Genomic DNA, 19,790 nt, shown 5'->3' with positions numbered 1-19,790 from the left:
AAAATATTTTTTCAACTTACATGGCACCTTCTTTCTGCTTTGGTTTATCATTTCACTTTCATTAAAGCAGGGATACTGAGTTTTGGTTTCCAAGTCCATAGGACTATTTTCCTTAAAGCCAAAAAGATTTTTTAAAAGGTGAATAAAAAAACAAAGCAAATATTACTAAACACATTTAATGAATGATTAAAATAATCTCTGCAAAGTACTCCTTTGGATATGCATGAGTCCGCCTGCCAATGCAGGAGACGCAAGAGATGTGAGTTTGATCCCTGGGACAGAACATCCCCTGATGTAGGAAATGGCAACCCACTCCAATATTCTTGCCTGGGAAATCCCATGGACAGAGGAGCCTGGTGGGCTATAGTGCATGGGCTCCCAAAGAACTGACCATGACTGAGCAACTGAGCACACACAAGCATAAACATACTAATTATTATCATTCCTGTCTCCAAGTTCTTACCATGACTTTTTCTGTTTGTTTTCAAGAATAATTTTTTGGATTATTATGTTGCTTACCTGAGGGACTTGCCTGAATGCATCTCTTTGGTTCATGTGGTTGTTCTGAAGGAGGTAAGTTAACCCTATGTTTGCATTCTCCTTTGGTTACATGTGTGACTACATTATGTTGCTCACCTTTCCAGAAAACACAGCACATGCACTCTGAGCTTGTTCTCCAGGCTGCAGAATGGCTTGAACAAAGCCACTGGCTCTCCTCCCTGGGGTTCAAGGAGCCACTCAAGGATCAGTGCCATTGCTTTGGTCTTTGCCCTTCCTTACTGAACTTCTGTTCCATTCCACTGGAAATACAAAGTAAACAAATATTCTAACCAGAGATCCTCAGGCTGCAGTTTGCAACCTTAACGGGTTTGGGGCTTTATAGACTTAGACATATTAATCTGAATATTAAATTCATGTCATATTGTGTCTGTCATTTTATAAGATTATAAAATGGCTCTAGTCATGTTGCTTTAAGTATTGCTACTGCAGTGATGTATTAGGTGCTCAATAAGCACAAATACATACAAAGCAATTCTAGTTATTTTAGGTCAATAAAAAAGTACTATATCAGAAGCTCTAAAGCTAAGAGTCAATTAAGTTTCACAAGAGGTGAGAGGCTCTCTTAACTTTCTACTTCAACCTCTGACTGTTCTCAACCCAGTATAATACCTGCCATATATTAGCACTCAGCAAATATTGAGTCAGCCTAAAAGTTCATGGGGGTTTTTCCATAAGATGTTACAGAAAAACCAAATGAACTTTTTGACCAACCTAATATTTGAGAAAGGAGAAAGGAAGGGAAGGGACATGAAGAAAGTCCAGCATGTTTCCTGTTGCCAACCGGTTTCTCCCTTCTTCATTCTCCTGAGGTTTAAAAGCACCTTTAATGCCTGTTGGTAAAAACATTGTACAGATTACTCGCTGAAGAACCTTAACAAATTTAGTCCACTCAAGTCTAATTTATTGAGTGCTCACTTTGCTAAGATGGTGTTGGCGGGTGGGGAGGAGGAGGGGGTGGTTTGGACACTTGGGTAGATTCTGAAGAAGTATATGACTCGCTCCTTGTTAGCAACGAGGTGTCTTCTTGAGCATGTCCCTGAATAAGTAGCCTCTCCAATGACAGATCAATGTTTCACGACACTCTCAATGAAGAAAATGCTCTAGTAAACCCTATCTACTCTAGTAGAACTGACCTCAGTTTTGCAGCCAGAACTGGAGGCACCCTGAAGACTGACTCCAGCTTTCTTTCATTCAGGGTGATGAAGAGATTAAGTCTGACATCTACACATTGTTTTTTCATATAGTCCAGCGCATCCCTGAATATCTGATACATCTACAGGTAGGCATGGCTGGTCAAGCCACCAAACTGATTTTCATGCTAAACAGTTGTTTTGGGCTTCCAATGAAAAGACACCATAAAGGGTCAAGAAACCATTAGTATTTCTAAAAAGTGTTTGAATGATTTAGATTTTTATGATTACCCTATCTCCACCTTCTGGTATGAGCTAAAATCTCATCCTCAAAAGTTTTTGGCTCAGGATGCCAAAAAGGAAATTCTATCTTTATTTACCAGCAATTCACACCTATGCTGACCCAGGATCTTTCTATGGCAGCTCCTGCCAGATACTGGGAACCTCTTCAGTTCCTTCCATCTTGGTTGCACAGCCATCTAAATTCACCTCCACTCCCAGCCCTACCCCTTGGGTATCTAAGTAATATCTATACAACCTCCTCACTTACCTGCTATTCTGACTACTTTCTTTTGACTTGTGTCCAAGGATCTACCATACTTTGCTTATGTCTTGTGTCATGAAAGAAGCATGGAGAAGCTGATGAGCTGACATCGTCACACCATTTTCCTATAGGCTCGTAGCATCTTAGAGGCAGTAGAGTTGAGAGAGATTCATCAACACCCCTACCAGTCCCTCTTCTTCCCACTACCCACCTGTTCTGGTTTAATTGCTGACTGATTTTTCTAAGCAATTCAGTGAAAGTATCTCAGAACTGCTTGGAATTTGTCTCAGGTAGAAGTAGCCCAGTATTAATAATAAAAAGACTTTCAACTGTATATGACTTTATATCTTGAAATCATTCTTTCATAGTAATTATCTAATTTAATCTTCAACTATCCCATGAAACTAGTATCATTATTAACACTTTAGATAATGGAGAGACAAAGAAGTAATTTGCCCAAGTTAAGATATTTGGTTGGTGAAAAAAACATAGGCTTGAAACCCAGGTCCTGCAAGCAGTGTGTAAGTAAGCAAACAAGAACCTAGAGTCTACTCTCTGGCTTCAGTTCAAATCCTGGCTTTGATCTTCATTAGATGTGTGATCCAGTGAAGATTATTTAACTTCACAGTACCTTGATTTCCTTCTTTGTTAAATGGAGGTATTAATGGTACCTATCTAACTGGGTTTGGGCAAAAGTTAAATGAGAAAATGATGTAAAAAGACTTAGTGCTTGGCAATGGGAAGCACTCAGTAACTGTTCAGTTCATTTCAGTTCAGTCGCTCAGTCGTGTCCAATTCTTTGGAACCCCATGGACTGCAGCACACCAGGCCTCCCTGTCTATCACCAACTCCCGGAGTTTACTCAAACTCATGTTCATTGAGTTGGTGATGCCATCCAACCATCTTATCCTCTCTCATCTCCTTCTCCTCCTGCCTTCAATCTTTCCCAGCATCAGGGTCTTTTCAAATGAGCCAGTTCTTTGCATCGGGTGGCCAAAAGTATTGGAGTTTCAGCTTCAGCATCAGTCCTTCCAGTGAACACTAAGGATTGATCTTTAGGATAGACTGGTTGGATCTCCTTGCAGTCCAAGGGACTCTCAAGAGTCTTCTCCAATACCACAGTTCAAAAGCGTCAATTCTTCGGTGCTCAGCTTTCTTTATAGTCCAACTCTCACATCCATATGTGACTACTGGAAAAACCATAGCCTTGACTAGACAGACCTTTGTTGGCAAAGTAATGTCTCTGCTTTTTAATATGCTGTCTAAGTTGGTCATAACTTGTCTTCCAAGGAGTAAACATCTTTTAATTTCATGGCTGCAGTCACCATCTGCAGTGATTTTGGAGCCCCCCAAAGTAAAGTCTGTCACTGTTTCCACTGTTTCTCCATCTATTTGCCATGAAGTGGTGGGACCAGATGCCATGATCTTAATTTTCTGAATGTTGAAAATTTTAAGCCAAATTTTTCACTCTCCACTTTCACTTTCATTCAAGAAGCTCTTTAGTTCTTCACTTTCTGCCATAAGGGTGGTGTCATCTGCATATCTGAGGTTATCGATATTTCTCCCTGCAAATCTTGATTCCAACTTGTGCTTCATTCAGCCCAGCATTTCTCATGATGTAGTCTGCATATAGGTTAAATAAGCAGGGTGACAATATACAGTCTTGACATACTCCTTTTCCTATTTGGAACCAGTCTGTTGTTCCATGTCCAGTTCTAACTGCTGCTTCCTGACCTGCATACAGGTTTCTCAAGAGGCAGGTCAGGTGGTCTGGTATTCCCATCTCTTGAAGAATTTTCCACATTTTGTGGTGATCCACCCAGACAAAGGCTTTGGCATAGTCAATAAAGCAGAAATAGATGTTTTTCTGGAACTCCCTTGCTTTTCTGATGGTTCAGTGGATGTTGCAATTTGATCTCTGGTTCCTCTGCCTTTTCGAAAACCAGCTTGAACATCTGGAAGTTCACGGTTCATGTACTGCTGAAGCCTGGCTTGGAGAACTTTGGGCATTGGTTTACTAGCATGTGAGACAAGTGCAATTGTGTGGTAGTTTGAACATTCTGTGGCATTGCCTTTCTTTGGGATTGGAATGAAAACTGACCTTTTCCAGTCCTGTGGCCACTGCTGAGTTTTCCAAATTTGCTGACATATTGAGTGCAGCACTTTCACAGCATCATCTTTCAGGATTTGAAATAGCTCAACTGGAATTCCATCACCTCCACTAGCTTTGTTCGTAGTGATGCTTCCTAAGCCCCACTTGACTTTGCATTCCAGAATGTCTGGCTCTAGGTGAGTAATCATACCATTGTGATTATCTGGGTCATGAAGATCTTTTTTGTATAGTTCTTCAGTAACTGTTAGCTTTCCCAAACCCAACCAGCATTCATGTTCCACTACAGCACAGCAGGCATTGTAATGGGAGGGGGTGCTAGGCCAGGCTTGATCATAACGTCCCCCTACTTCCAGCCCTGATGCCTGACATTCTCACCATTGGTTAGAGACAATAATTGTTATAATGGCTCCATTACTTCAGAGATCTAATTAGTAGATCCTTCTAATTTTCCACATGTTCAAATTCAACTCAAACAGGAGCAAAAATGACTGTTATTTTCCCGAGGTGTGATGGACAAAGGGAACACCAAGTTTGACTTTTCAGTTTGTAATTAAATTGGCCACTGTTTTGAGTAAGTGGCTACCAAACCCTCACAGCATGTCAAGGCAAGGTACACAAGAGACAAAACAGCTTTTCATTCTAACTCTGCAATGCTGCTTCCTTTTTTTCTTCCATCTAGAATGTCCTGAAGTTTACAGAGCAGGAACACCCTGACTATTACCTACTTCTGGTGTGTGTTCAGCGCCTGCGAGTATTTATTTCACACTACACCCTGCTGTTTCAGTGCAATGAGGATTTGCTTATTCAGAAACGGAAAAAGCTCAAGAAGTAAGGTTCTGATGGTGAAGTTTAGAGGGTTGATCAAAGGTTTCTGAGAACAGGGATACACATGGTCAATGTGAGTGTCTGCTGCAAGTAACCAGATTGTATGTAAAGTAACGGAAATGCAGTGGTGGAGGCAGAAGAGAAGAGAGGAGGCAGAAGAGAAGAGAGAAGGGAATGGAAGAGAGGTGGCCAGGCTGTCTACAGGAGTGAGGTGCTTACTAGCTGGTAAAACTTACTTTAGAAAAATAAGCAAGTTTGCTCTAATGTTTATGTGCGGACCTTCTATTATCTCATGTTGCTAACCATCTCAAAAATAGTTACTATTTTGCTAAACTTGCCTGGTTTAAAATTGCAGTTTAAAGGCCAAAATCTGATTTCTTTCATTAACTCAAGAAATATTTATTGAGCACCTATGGTATATCATGGAGAAGGAAATGGCAACCCACTCCAGTGTTCTTGCCTGGAGAATCCCAAGAACGGGGGAGCCTGGTGGGCTGCCGTCTATGGGGTCACACAGAGTCGGACACGACTGAAGCGACTTAGCAGCATGGTATATCAAATACTGTTCTGCAAACTGAATACACTGCAGAGAACAAAACAGTCAAAAATTGTTGCCACATGCAGCTTACTTTTTAGACCTGGAGAGCCAGGTAATAAATAAGATAGATGGTTTTACATGCTATGGATAAAAAAATAATAAGGGAGGGGGTGGTGGTTGAACAGATTTCACACTAAGAAGAAATAGGGAGGACTGAAGAAAATCTGGTCTTCAAAGGGAGCAGAAGCAACTCATAACAAAGCTTCCTAATAACCCGGAGTTTTTCCAACCTTATCTCAATCCAATGAGGAAAACAGAATCATTTCTACCAGTGCTTCACATTAAAAGAAGATGCTATCCTCCAAGTCAGGGCTCCTCTAATGGATGATATCTCCCCATACTCCCCCTACCCCCAAACAGTTCAGCCAATTGATCAGCATCCCTACTTCCACCCAGCAGTCAGCTTGCACTCTAATATACCAGCAACCTAGTTTGTAGAGCACCTGGGGAGAGCGAGAACCTCATGGCTGAGATTCATCTGAGAAACTGTACTTTGCTTGGTATAATCTATACATTCAAGGAGTTGCTTTTCCACTGAGAATTATTACCTCCACTCTGTTAGGTCATCCATGGCGAAGCTGTACAAAGGGCTGGCTTCCCAGTGTGCAAACGCCGGGCAAGACGCTTCTCCCACTGCAGGCCCTGAGGCTGTCCGTGACAGTGGCATCCACTCAGAAGAGATGCTGCAACCCTACCCTTCCACTCCCAGTTCCGGCCCTGCTGTCACGTAAGCACCCATTGCTGTGGAAAGGTTCATGACAATGCCCTCGCGTCCCAGGTGGTCTGTATGGGGTAGCAGGCCAGTCTGTGTGGGTTAGCAAACCAGCTTGGATTAGGAGTATGACTTTCAGGGCTCCCTCCTCCCATTCCCATCAGGTCTATATGTGGCAGGCAAACAGTTGACCCAATGTCTGGATCCCAGAGGAAGGCACTCATGTTAAGGAGCAGGCCTAGAGGCTGGAGGTTACTCCCAAAAAGGTTACCACACGTAACCATCTCCCACCTACAGCATGTGTCTCTCAGGGTTTGCACAATGACAGAGTGGAAGGGAATGCCATAAGATGACAGGAAGGCATTTTATAGCGCTCAGAAGAGTGGGGCTTTAATGTCTCCAAGAGATACAGTGGGAAAAAAGCTATCCCAGCCAGGGGTCAGAGGAAGTCTGGGCTCTGAGGATGAGACATTGGTCTGAGATGATGCAGAATATTGATTAGCATCTCCCAATTTTCCTTGAAGCTGCTTCAGAAATAGACTTCATGACCTCTGTTCTTCACTTACAACAGCTTCTCTGAAAGCTGTTCTGGGTCGTGAATGGATGTGATCATTGTTAAAGTCTCTGCACACAACCTTTTCAAACACTAAACTGGTTTTTTCATTTAGCAAACTTCTTGATGATCTTTAGGGTAAGGATTAGGCCACATATCTGGAACTCATTTTACCTCTGAAGGATAAGTGGACTTGGGCCACCTCTGAAACTAGGACGTCTGGAAGGATCAGGGAAACCAAAACTCAAAATTCCAAATCCCCACTTTACAAATATAGACAATTCTCCCCAAACTAATTCCTCGGACTATAATTTCTGCTTTGGGTTTTATTAAGGAAAAATTAGAAATCATGCAAAAAGCTACTTTTCTAATATTATAATGAAGTGAGAAGCAGTTGAGCTTATTTCATTTTTTAATCACTAGTTTTTAGAATGCAAATTACAATCATGGAAGGAGCAACTGATCAATAACTCAAATCCTGTTTGCTTTTTGCCTTCATCTCTTAAATTGAGAACACTTAGCAGTAAGAGATGGTGAAGAAGGAAATGGCAACCCACACCAGTATTCTTGCCTGGAGAATCCCATGGACAGAGGAGCCTGGTAGGCTACAGTCCATGGGGTCGCAAAGAGCTGGATACGACTGAAGTGGCTTAGCACAGCACAGCACATCAGTGAGAGACGAAGTGCAGATGTGCAGTCAGGAGTGTGAAATTTCATAATCATTCTGAAAATCTGAGACATTAATCTTTCTATACATAAAGTCCAGGATGATTTTCCTACTATACAGAAAATCCCAGAAGACCTGTAGAGAGAGTACACCACACAGAAAAAAATACCTTTCCTGGGAGGGGAGAGAGACAGGAGATGGAATTTTTTTGTGGACCACTTCAGCTTTTTTTCACTTCTGTTAAGACAACGATAAAACTATCTTCTTGGAAGTTAAGACTTATACTGCCCCAAAATGAAATCCCTAGAGATTACACCCAGAAGAAGAATATGGCTGCCATGGCACTCTGTTGGGAAAATAACCAGAAAAGAAACCCAAGTCTTCCAAGTTAAAAGAGAATTCAAGTCAACATTCCACTTTACTATATTTTCACCTTTGTAAATGGGACACCTAATTTTTAACTTAAGACCATCAGACAAAATAGTGTTACAGTTTATTTCTGCATTCTTTATGCATTTTTGTGGTAAAATTTAGTATAAATAAATAAGCTAACACAATAACTAGTTTGGGTCAGTGTGCAGTAGTCCACTCTTATCTGTCTGGCAAGTAAATTCCTGCAGAACTGGCAAGTCACATCCAATCTGATGCGTATGCTATCCAAGTATCCAGTGTGAATTATTCTTTATCCACGATTAAACAAAAAAAAAAAATAACTCTCCATGAAATCGGGCATATTCAGAGTGACAGACTTTCATTTTGGTAATGTTCTTGTGGATGGAAGTTTGAGACGACTTATATAGCATGCTTTATAGCCGCAGGGAGTTTTTTAGTTTATTATGAAAATGTCAAATACATACAAAAACAAAATATCCAGTGAACCCCGCATACCATCATCCAGATGTTTTTTACTGCTTACTTCATCTGGGAATTTAATTGTTCTTAAGCAGGAAGATCCTTGAGTTGAACAAAAGTTGTTTCCATGATTTTCTATGACTCTGCTAGGACAAAAAAGGGAGAGAAGAGAGAAAAAGATGTGCCTTGGGGCCTTGACACATGGTGGAGAGGGTCAGCGCTGAGCATCCTTGGCCTACCAGCCATCTCTACACAGTGCCTCTGGGCTCAGACGGGTACTTCTGGGATCCTCTTCACAGACGGTTATTTTCACTCTCCCACTTGGGGGACCAGGGCTCCTGGGGACTCCTTAATTTGACAAGCCTGTGGCGCTTGGTAGGTAACACACAGAGGCGCCTGGGAGGGCCGGAGAAGAGGGAGCAGACAGCTTGCGTCTAAGCGGTATCTGGTAGGCACTGTGTGGTTCCTGGCCTCGCGCTGCTCGGGGACAGGCGCACACTAATACACCGTAAGCACACCTCTTTTGTATTGTCTCCCCTTTAAAGACATTTGATGCCCCCAGTGAAGAAAAGCCAACAGCAGCAAAGCTTGATGGAGAGCATGCAGCCCGGGAAGCCCAGTGACTGGGAGATGGAGGGCAGAAAGCACGAGAGGCCCGAAAGCCTCCTGGCGCCTGCGCAGTTCTGTGCCGCCGAGCAGGACGTGAAGGCGCTCGCCGGGCCCCTGCAGGCCATCCCGGAGATGGACTTCGAGCCGTCGCCGGCGGAGCAGCTGGGCAACGTGGAGCGCTCCCTGCGCGCCCCGGCCGAGCTCCTGCCCGACGCCCGCAGCTACGTGCCCGCGGCCTACGAGGAGTTTGAGTATGGCGGCGAGATCTTCGCGCTGCCCGCGCCCTACGACGAGGAGCCCTTCCAGGCTCCGGCCCTCTTCGAGAACTGCTCGCCCGCCTCTTCCGAGTCCAGCCTGGACATCTGCTTCCTGCGGCCCGTCAGCTTCGCCATGGAGGCCGAGCGGCCCGAGCACCCGCTGCAGCCGCTGCCCAAGAGCGCCACGTCACCGGCGGGCAGCAGCGGCGCCTACAAGCTGGAGGCGGCAGCGCAGGCGCACAAGGCCAAGCCGCTGAGCCGCTCGCTCAAGGAGTTCCCGCGCGCGCCGCCGCCCGAGGGCGTGGCCCCGCGCCTCTACAGCACGCGCAGCAGCAGCGGCGGCCGCGCGCCGCTCAAGGCCGAGCGCGCCGCGCAGGCGCACGGCCCAGCCGCCTCCGCTCGCGGCGCGCCCCGGACCTTCTTTCCCCAACAGAGGTCCCAAAGCGAAAAGCAGACCTATTTGGAAGTAAGGAGGGTAAAGTAAAACCAACCCCAAACCCACAGCGCTGGCAGCCCCGGGCCTAGATCTCCAGGGGTGCAGCCTGGGCTCACCTAGCGTGGAGGGGAACGCAGGATGGCCAGGCGGGGGCAGCAGAAGATGCTGAGAGCCCGTGTTACTTACGGGCTTGTCCGTCAGTGATCCTCGGAGGAAAGTGTTAGCTCTCATTCTTCAGGGCCAGGACGCAGGAGCATGCCATACCTATGTATGTGTATGATGACAAAAAGACTAGGAATCCTTAGACCTGCTTAAAACACCCCCCGCCCACCACCACCAAGTTAAATAGTTACATGTGTTCTCTGCTTTCCTGCTTAAGCTCTGGCACCTCCCAGATGCAGTTCATATGCAAAACACTTCACAGAAGTCCCAGGGGCTGTGTCTTCTTTGCCTATTAAACGCACCCCTTATTGGTCAAAATATCGAGCCCTGTGTGCTAGCCTACTGTATTTCCTGACCTGAACCCTTGTTTATAGCTAGGGAGGAGGCAAGTTGCCCTTTCTCCCTGAGGATTCCTGAAAAGTTCATTTCCACTTGCTTTCCTTTTGCCTGGAAAAGGGTGTCATGGTACTTTGCAGACTCCAGTTGGACGAAGACAGCACCAAACTGTCCAGAAAGCATTGACTCACAAACACCTTCTTTGGCCTCTATATGGATGTTTGGTATTTTGATGTCTGATCTTGACATCTGCAAGCCTTGGGACATTTAAAGAAGTGTTTAAATACATATTCGTGAAAGGACTAATAGTTCCTGAATAAACAGTGTCTCCGCAAGTGATTGGAACAAAGGCAATTTCTGATTAAGTAGAGAGTAACAGAGTGGCTCTGAGCTGCGCCCCCATTCTTCCTGTTTAACATTTTAGAAGCAGGGTTAGGATTTACAGGGCAGCGCAAGGTGATTGAAACACCTTGAAAATGACAGTCCAGGACTGCCTTTCACTAAGTGTCCCTTATATCCAGCACTAGGGATCCTTTGCCTCCAGGAGAAACGATTTTCCAACAGGAGTGAGGGCCCTGCATTCCACCTGTTCCTATTTCTAAAGGAGTGGGAAGAGGTTGAAGATCACTGACTCCATTCATTTTTCAGCACATCCTGACCGCCTGCCTCACCCCCGGCTCTGTGCTAAGCGTTGAGGGTTCAGAAATAAACGACATCCAGTCTCTGCCTTCCAAGGCCACTGGCTTAGCCCTGAAGGAGACACATAAACAGAATTATAATAAACCATGGGAGCACATCAGAGGGTCTCTATTTCAACCCTCAGAGAAGTTTTAGATAGTTTGAACATCTGAATTCAATTTTAAAAGCTGCTTAGCTATTGGCTAAGTGAAGAATGGTGTAGGAAAATTTAAAAAAGCAAGCTCAGGTGCCTTAAAAAAAGAAAAGGCAGGAGTGAGTCTTCTTTTGAATTCTTCACCAGGTGGGAGTGGTGGATATTAAGCCAGAGGAACATGAAGAACCTTGGAGCTTCTAGCCCATCTGGACTCCAGAAATCAAAGTCTGTGTCTGGCTCCTGAAAGGCAGAAATACCTTAGTGTGCCCAGCTAAGGTTGCTGAAGGGCCCTGCCTGGAATTCTCAGATTTCCTTCTGCCTCTGATTTTCAACTCTGAACTTTATACTGTTTTACTAGGTAAAATTTCTTAGATAAATCAAAGTTAGGCATGTGTCAAAGTTTAAAAGTTTAGGGACTTGTCTGGCAGTCCAATGGTTGAGACTCTGTGCTTCCAATGCAGGAGAGGGGTGTTGGTGGTATGAGTTTGATGAGTTTGATCCCTGGTCAGGAAACTAGGATCTCACATGTTGCACAGCATGGCCAAAAAAAAAAAGTGGATGCAAAAATGAAAGAGATAAATATATTTTTAAAGTTCATTAACAAAGGAAGTAGAAAATAACTAGTGCCAACTCAAAGTGACTTGGAATGGGCAGAGATATACATCCAAAATCTTTTAACTCCTATAGTATAAGCTCCAAAGAATGCTTTTATTTCATATGCTCATACAAATGTCTTTTTGTTGATGTGTGAAAAATTTGGAGTTCACCAAATGGTTTCTCCAGGCAAAAACCATTAATCAGAGTGAGATGGGGTTTTAGTTGCAAAAGATGAGCCCTTCAAAAGCCCCATCTGTGAAGATATCAGCTCTTTCCTGATGAGGTGTGCAAAGCTCCTAGGGTTCCATCTCCTCAGATATACTGTGTATTTGCCATCCTTGCCCTCAGAGCCAGCCAAACCCTAGTCCTTAGTGTTCTGTCTCTAAGAGTCAAGAAAGAAGACAATATGCTTTAGTGGCAAGAGCACCTGACTGGGAGTCAGGAGATCCGTGTTCTAATCCTGACTCTGCTGCCAAATAGCTGTGTGCTTCTGGACAATTCATTTGGCTTCTCTGCCTTCAGTTTTCTCATCTATGAAATAAGACAATCCATATCTTACCTACCTCACGGGGTTGTTGTGAGGATAAGGCCAAATAAGATAAAGTTTGTGAATATGCTTTGTAAAGTGTGAAATGCTACACAAATGCAAGATCTTATCAAGATCATGATTCTACAGAAAGATTTTCCTTCCACTATTAGTAGATTTAGTTCCTAAAGAGTCTCTAAAAAGCCCACTTCTCAAGATATGGTCCTTGCACTAGTAGTAAATGCTTTACCTGTGAGCTTGTTATAGATGCAGAATTTGGGCTCCGCCTGTGACCAACTGAATCCAAATACTGCATATTAGCAAGATTCCCAGGTGATTCATATAAACATTAAGTGCAGGTGGGCAAGAACATACCTTAAACTGCTGGTTTTCCTAATCTGTGTGCAAAAAACTAGACCTAACTTCAGAGATTCTGATTCAGATAGTCTGGCTTAGGGCTCAGGAGCCTACGTTTAAATGAAAGCCCCAGTTGATCCTATAGCTCCAGGACCACACTTTCAAAAATGCTACACTCAGCCATCAAAATGTTGATCTCTATTATTTAGTTATGAATCTTAGTAGAATCCCAAAGAATCCCTAGATCTAGTGTCTTAATTAGCCCAGGTTTGCTTTAGCTGGAATAGGTGCCTGTCATTAGTCTTTTGGGGTGGGAGAGGAAAGTGAGAGTTTAAAGAAAATAGTCCCATAGTCAGGATCAATGTTAACTTTGGAAAGGAGTAAAAATACACCCCTCTTTTGTGTTTCCAGGAGATGCATTTAGAAGATGCCACCAGATTCTGTCCAAAGGAAGAAAGAGAAAGCGAACAAACATCTTTCAGCGATCAAAACCCCAGGCAAGACCAGAAAGGGGGCTTTCGCAGCTCCTTCCGCAAGCTCTTTAAAAAGAAGTGAGTAGCCCTTAGACAAGACAGCATTGTAACTCATTTCCCTGTGGGCTAAGTCCTGAGGTTTTAACAGTAACCAGTAGCCTGGTTTTACACAACTGCTTCAAGCTCAGTGCCTGTACCCAGTAGCCACAGTTCCTGCCAGGTGAAGATGTTTCTCATTGTGATCTCCTAGAGTAAAAGCATACTCGGCTCTGTCCTCTGCCGCCTCTGTCTTTTAGCCCTGCCTCCTCGCTCCCAAAGTCCCGTGTCCTGGGAGGAGTGGGCAGAGGAGGTCTCCTGGGAAATCCCCATGGGCGCGAGGAGTGGGATCCCCTGTCGGGGTGCACCATCAGAACCTCCCCGCCTGTGGGAGGTTTTCTCAGGCATGGCAGCTCTTCCGCCTGTAGGGGCCTGTAGTTATCCTGGTTGCTAGTGCATATCTGGGGGACGTCTGCCTGTGTTTTCCCTAGCACAAATGATTGGATGGATTTGACTTGGGTCCTACTTAAAAAGTCATTTTAATGGAGTTTCCGTACTCCATAGGAGGCAAAAGCAAGGCATTTCTTTCCTGTGGTCCTTCTAAGAGTCTCAGCCCTTGCTGTGTGATATCACCCACCTATCATTTTGGTCATCACTTACAAGCACTGTCTCACAGAGTGGGAGTCATTGGCCAAATGCCAGCATGAAACGAAGATGAAAGCACTGAGTGTTAGCCATTGGCAGTGGGGGGATCTCCAATCCAGCCATCACCCCGCTGGGAGACTACTGTCTCTTTCTCCACCCGTCCTCACGCCTGTTGTCTCCCCCTTAGAGAGAGCTGTTGCCTGGTGCTTAGTTTCCCTTGTTAGAGGAGGTTCTCACAGTGAACCTTAAACAGCAAGTGTCCCTATTTTAGTGGATGGAAAAGTTAAAGGCACTGTTGCTGACTTCCTAGAGCTTGGAGTTCCTGTGTGAGAAAACACAGGGAAATCCCTTTCTCCCAATTTAGATAGTGGTCTTGATGGAAGAATTGGGGGCAGGCTTGGACTGAGGACTTTTGTGGTTGGTTTGTCTAATTCCTCTTCTAGAGGGAAGGTAGTACGGAGATTACTAGGTCTCTCTGATCATTGGTCCCACTCTTTGTTACTGGAAGAAGAGGGAAGGGGGACCAGCAATCCTGCAGAGAGAGCCCTATTCCTATTCTAGCCCTTTCAGTTTTGCTAGAGTAGCCCAGGCATGCGTGACTGCTGGAGCCCCTTGATTTAGGGGTAATGAGCTGAGAATTGAATCTCTTTCTAGGACCATAGGTTTAGATCTTTCCTGACCCAGCACCTCCTGACAATTATGACAGTAGAGAGACTGGAGACAGACAGTTCTCCAGCCTGACTTTGGAATGCAGGTTTCTGAATCCTGCTAAGAACTCCAGACTCCTAAGACCACTGCTTGAACCTTTTATTTTTACTTATTTTTAAACCACAGTATTTCCCATGGAAACAGTCACTTTTTGCCATTGACAATGACTGCGTGCTGCCTGTTGGCAAGCACTGAGTATGGATCTGTCACTGGTTTCTTTGCACATTCCCATTTTTTCAGCGAGATGTAAGAAAACACTGCCTGTTCCCTGAGGCCAAGGGAGTGAACTTGCCTGCCCTGTATCCAAGAGACAGAACCAGGAGCAGTGGATAAGAGAGGAACTTTCTTAAAACGCAGCTGCCTGGAACTAGGGCTGGCTGCCCCATGAGGCCGTGGATTCTCCAAAGGAGGATTTGGATGACCCTGGTCAGGGAGGCTGTGAAAGGGAACCCACACTGGGTGGGAGATCACTGCCACCTGAGTGCTTTCTAGCTCAAGATTTGCTTTATCTGTATTTTGATTTTGTTGTAGATCAGTCTGGGAGATCACATCTTTTTAATGCTTGAAACAAGAAGTCAGTGTGGCCTGGGACCCATCATTTTAATGACCACATAGAAGGCCAGATTTTATCTTTCTATAGCCTCCTATAGCCCTTGGTTCAGTGCCAAGGACTTGCTGTGGACTCTTCAAATTTTCATGTTGGATAATTACTTTCAGCCCTCTGGCAGATTTTGGGGATCCTTTCTGGAGGGTCACACGGATACCCTGAGTCCTCTCCTACTTTTATCATAGATGAGACCCTCCTGCCTCAATCCAGTTGCTGCCACCACTTCTGGCGCTGCCTTTGTATTTAAAATCTGAAGTGTTATACGGATGGAATTAAAGGTGGAGCCATACAGTTGTTGCTCCCTCCAGTCGGTTTTCTGGCTTTTTACGTCTTGTATAGGACCGTGAGCACTGCTGTGTGATGCTTGCTTGTTGCCTTGCCTCCGGGGTGCTGTGGTGGGCCCTCTGGAGACTTGGATCGGGGTAAAGAAGCAGCTTGAGTAGCTTCTCCTGAGTATTTTCATCCAGGAACCTTGGAAAGTTTGTTCCATTTTGCTAAGTAGAGACAAAGGGCAGGGAGGCCCCGGCAAAGCGCAGAAAGGTCAGCGGCTCTCAACTCAGATGAGAACACTTGACTCTTCCCATGAATGAAGCGTTCTTTGCCATCCATAGTTACTGTGTGAGATGCTTGTCTAGGAGTCGTGAGTGACTTGGTTGGTCCCAGCTGTCACGTAGGAACTCGCAGGCTGAAGCCAGGCATACGGACAGGCACAGGGAGAAAGCAGATAGGAGAAACCCATCCTCCTCCCCTGTGTCGGGAGGTCAGGCTGGCAGCAAGCCCTGTGACTTCAAGACATGCTTCATCCTGGGTTCTGAAGTCAGGGGTCCAAAACGGATCAGCGCCAGAACGGCGGCCTGTGTCACACCCGGGGCTCACTGCCTGCCTCCCCACAGCCCTCTGGAGGCTCGTTCCTGTCTACACTGACACACTTTTTGTATCCATAGGGGCTTGTTTGGCTGGTGGCCCCACACACCCAGAATGCTGCTTCGGGATGAAGTTAGGCATGGAGCCAGATGCAACAGAAAACCTGGGAAAGGGTTCTCTTCCCTCTGAGGCTGGGAGGGCCGAATGCTCATACCCACAAGGATTCAAAAGGGAGAGTCAAGTTGACATCATAAAAAAAAAATCATGAAAAATGCCCAAGATATCTGTGGGAGAGGATGATGCTCTGACCGTTTCTATCTCAGGCACATTCGTCCTGGGTAGATAGCAGGTCACATGTCCTTGAGAGCTGTCCAGAATTGGTCAAAATAAAGACGACATATCTTTAAGTTGGAAAACGTTAAGTGATTTTAAAAATTTTTAAATGAGGATTCTTAGAAGCCAGGAACAGAACAGACCTCATGTGATAGGTTGATGCTGGACTGAATCCTTGTTCCCCTGCCTTTGAGCAGGATGGAAGGTAGACCATCCCATTGTACAAGCATTGACCTGGAAGCTTTCAAAAACTTAAATCTAGACCATCCTGAAGTCCGAGACCGGTGCTACTTCATCCCTATGTGTGAATCTTACACTTAGGCCAGTACATAGTCTTGGTTGGGGCTGTGCATGGGGGAAGAGGGTTCTGTAAGACAGCTTAGGGGCAGAGATGTACATGCTGTTTTTATCCTCAACTCTCATGGGAGTGGAAGACAAAGAATATGGCGTCCAAATGATTAATTCTACTTCCTCACCCGTTTCTTCCTCTTTAGCACTTTGTAATTTACATGCCTCAGAGGGTCTCTTTCCCAGTCAGCAGCCTCCCTCTACCAATCCCATGGAAATCTCTTCTTTCTTTAATCACACACTGCAGAGAGAGCACTTCCACAGAGTCCCATATGATTGAGTGTCAGTGAGTCCACTTTTATGACGTCCTGCTTTTGCCATCTGCCCAACCTCGACTGTGGAGCAGACCATGTCATAGAAAGCACGACTACTAAAGAATCCATTGATCACTGTACCCTCACGTTCTTCTCTGCCTCCTTAGAGCCCGCCTCAACTTCTTCCTCCATTCTTAGCCACTTTGGGATTCTCTCTCATTTTCCATTTTAATTCCCTATATAAGTTGAAAATGGAAGGAGCTGGTTGAAGAGAAAACATTTTCTTAAACCTGATTATAGATGTTACTCAGTAGGTCATTTGAGATCCATCACTAAGTTAAGGGTCTTCGGTGTTCTAGGTTCTGTCAGCAGAAGCTTAAGATGCAAATGTAAGAGTGACCCGGCTACAAGGTTTAGTGCCTAGAACATAGTAACCCCTTTACAAATCGGCATTAAATGAGCGCGCGCTTGTCACCCTGTTGATCGTCAGGACCGACTGACGTGGCCCATAGGATGGGTGCTCCCCTGCCCCCTTCTCCATCCGCATGTTCCTGGAGCTTTCAAGGCAGACAGTCTTTCCAGTCAGAAAAGCAACCCTTCTTGGGTCAGAGACTCCTGCACCACTGATTCCCCCCCTCCTCTTTTCCCCAGCTCCAAATGAACTTTATGGCTTAAGATAGCAAATTGATACGTGCGTGACCTACCCAGTTTGTGATTTTTTGGTCTCTGTCAGTTGAGTGGAAGGAAGATTGGCGACAGGTGTGTCCCCTCCCACCAAACGTTTAGATGGCTGTGTCAGAATGTCCTAGCAGCCGTCCTAATCTTGCCCAGCAAGGGTTTGCCTGCCGGGCCCTTGTGTGTGTTCCTCTGCGGTCAGGCAGAATGGCCCCAGCGACTCAAAAGCCATTTCTGTTTTATAGAGAAAGGGGATAAAAAGCAAATCCACTAGCTTTTCACCCAGATTCCACAGGTTATTTTTCAGTAATTTAGGCATGCATTACTCTAGAACCTGACAACCACACATTCACAAGGGTTCAAGAGTTGAGGTGTTCCTATACCATGTAAGCATTAGAAAGAAATCAGCTAAAAATATCTTTAAAAGGGTGAAAATTAGCTTCTAGTCATGGCTACAATAGAATACTACTTAAAAATGATTAGCAAGTTACCATTTAGTTAATTGTTAGTTAATATCAAGAAATGCAGAGCCATTGACACACCTGCAGACAGAAAGGTGGTTTGTGAGAAGAGCAGTTAAAAAAGAAAATTACTAAGCTGAGTTTGTGGACTTTGGAAACTAGACAGGGCGATTTTGGCATTTGTTTCAGAAATGGGAACTCAACTGGTGAAGATTTCTGTGGTCCTTGGGGCTGGTGGTGACATCAGAGCTTTCCCATTTCCAGGTAAACATGAAACAGTTGCATGTTGGAACCAAAGTATGACATGGTGGGTTTTGGAGAGATCAGATGTAGCTAAGAGGGGAAATGGGAGGCAAAGATTTTAAGTTTTGATGAATGTTTTCTGATGAGAAACTATCATGTGGGGAAACAATTTAGAAGAAACAGCAGCCAGATTCAAATCTTGCTTCCTACTTCCTGCCCCCTCGCCCCCCAATGCTTTAGGCATTCTTAATCTTCTGGATAACAGAAGATACGGGGAAAGAATGACATGGTCAAAAATCTGTCTTCCTAACAGTTGGGGCACAAGTGCACCAACCAGGGATGATTTGAACTGGAGGTAGCGGGGAGTTCTGAGAGAAAGCCTGGAGCTTTAGGGTGAGGCCTGAGGAGGTGGTTTCAGGGGAGAATGGCAGGTGGCTTCTGAAAAGGAAAGAGACTTTCACCCCAGCCATCATCTTACTTAGTGAACACCCAGATGTACTGGGGTTGAGGAGAGAAAGTTCTTCCTCTATGGACTAGAATATAGTGGAAAAGGGCTCCTTACTGACCAGATGGAGGAAGTGTGGTAGACAGCTAAGGCCTTCATCTGTGAAACCAAATAACAGTCAGAGTTAAAAAAAAAAAAATCCAATCAGTCATCAGGTTTCTAGATATCAGAATTTTAGTCTTTGCGTGGATCTGGATTCTTTCCTTAAATAAGGTAAAGGAATGTTTGCATTCTGCCCAATGATTTCAGTAAATGATAGAGTCATAATTAACTTATATAATAGCAACAGTGAGGACATTCATAGTGTTATCTACGATAGTGAAAGAATGTATCCTTCTTTTGTGGATAGTGGAAGCATGCCTGACTCTGCCTCGGCATATGGAGAACTTGCTCAGTTGTGTAGGAGTTTTGGACAAAGAACTTCATGTCTGATGTCACTGTCATACACCTTGCATGAGGTCTTTTGATATTGCTTCTTAGTCACTGGGCTAGTTTTTACCCATTCTAGCTCAGAGCTGAAGCTAGACAAAGGGCCCCAGCCTAGCTTATTAGAGGTTATTTCCAGAAAGCCTCCTCCCTCTAGGGACTTCTGACATGAACAAACTGGAGAAGGTGCAGAGCTGGAATGGATTACCCAACTGGCTTAACCAAGAGAAAGGAAGAATACACCCTCGACTGGGGACTCAATTGGACTGTTTTGAGTTGTTGTTCTTGATTGGGCTTGGTCTCCTATGTGGTGGTTGAGATAATAGAATCTCCTTAATCTGATTACTGTACTAATTTCTGCATTCTACCAAATGTAGCATATATGTGTGGTTGGCTTCAATAAATTTTTCATTTAAAAATGAAAACAAGCAAAAGCAAGAGTTTGTAATGTAATGCCCAGATTAAGTAAAGGCCCTTGATAACCTTGGTTGAGAGCAATGAATTCTATCCCTTAAAATCTAAGGGCCTTCTTAATTTGTGTAGTA

General features: G+C 44.7%; 1 protein-coding gene across 1 annotated transcript in view; it reads left to right on the top strand.

The window, feature by feature from the left end:
* ARHGEF33 (Rho guanine nucleotide exchange factor 33) overlaps positions 1–19,790 on the top strand; it is a 49,988-nt gene that overhangs the window by 29,536 nt on the left and 662 nt on the right. Inside the window, exons 10-15 of the mRNA XM_065928835.1 lie at positions 490–573; positions 1,757–1,840; positions 5,028–5,176; positions 6,334–6,498; positions 9,101–9,896; positions 13,079–13,218. Coding sequence (XP_065784907.1) covers positions 490–573; positions 1,757–1,840; positions 5,028–5,176; positions 6,334–6,498; positions 9,101–9,896; positions 13,079–13,218 — 1,418 coding nt within the window. The remainder of the gene's footprint in view (positions 1–489; positions 574–1,756; positions 1,841–5,027; positions 5,177–6,333; positions 6,499–9,100; positions 9,897–13,078; positions 13,219–19,790) is intronic.

The sequence above is a fragment of the Muntiacus reevesi genome, chromosome 3 (genome assembly GCF_963930625.1).
Source record: "Muntiacus reevesi chromosome 3, mMunRee1.1, whole genome shotgun sequence".
Taxonomy (NCBI): domain Eukaryota; kingdom Metazoa; phylum Chordata; class Mammalia; order Artiodactyla; family Cervidae; genus Muntiacus; species Muntiacus reevesi.
The sequence above is the reverse complement of the archived record's forward strand: the minus strand, read 5'-3'. Positions and strand labels throughout refer to the sequence as shown.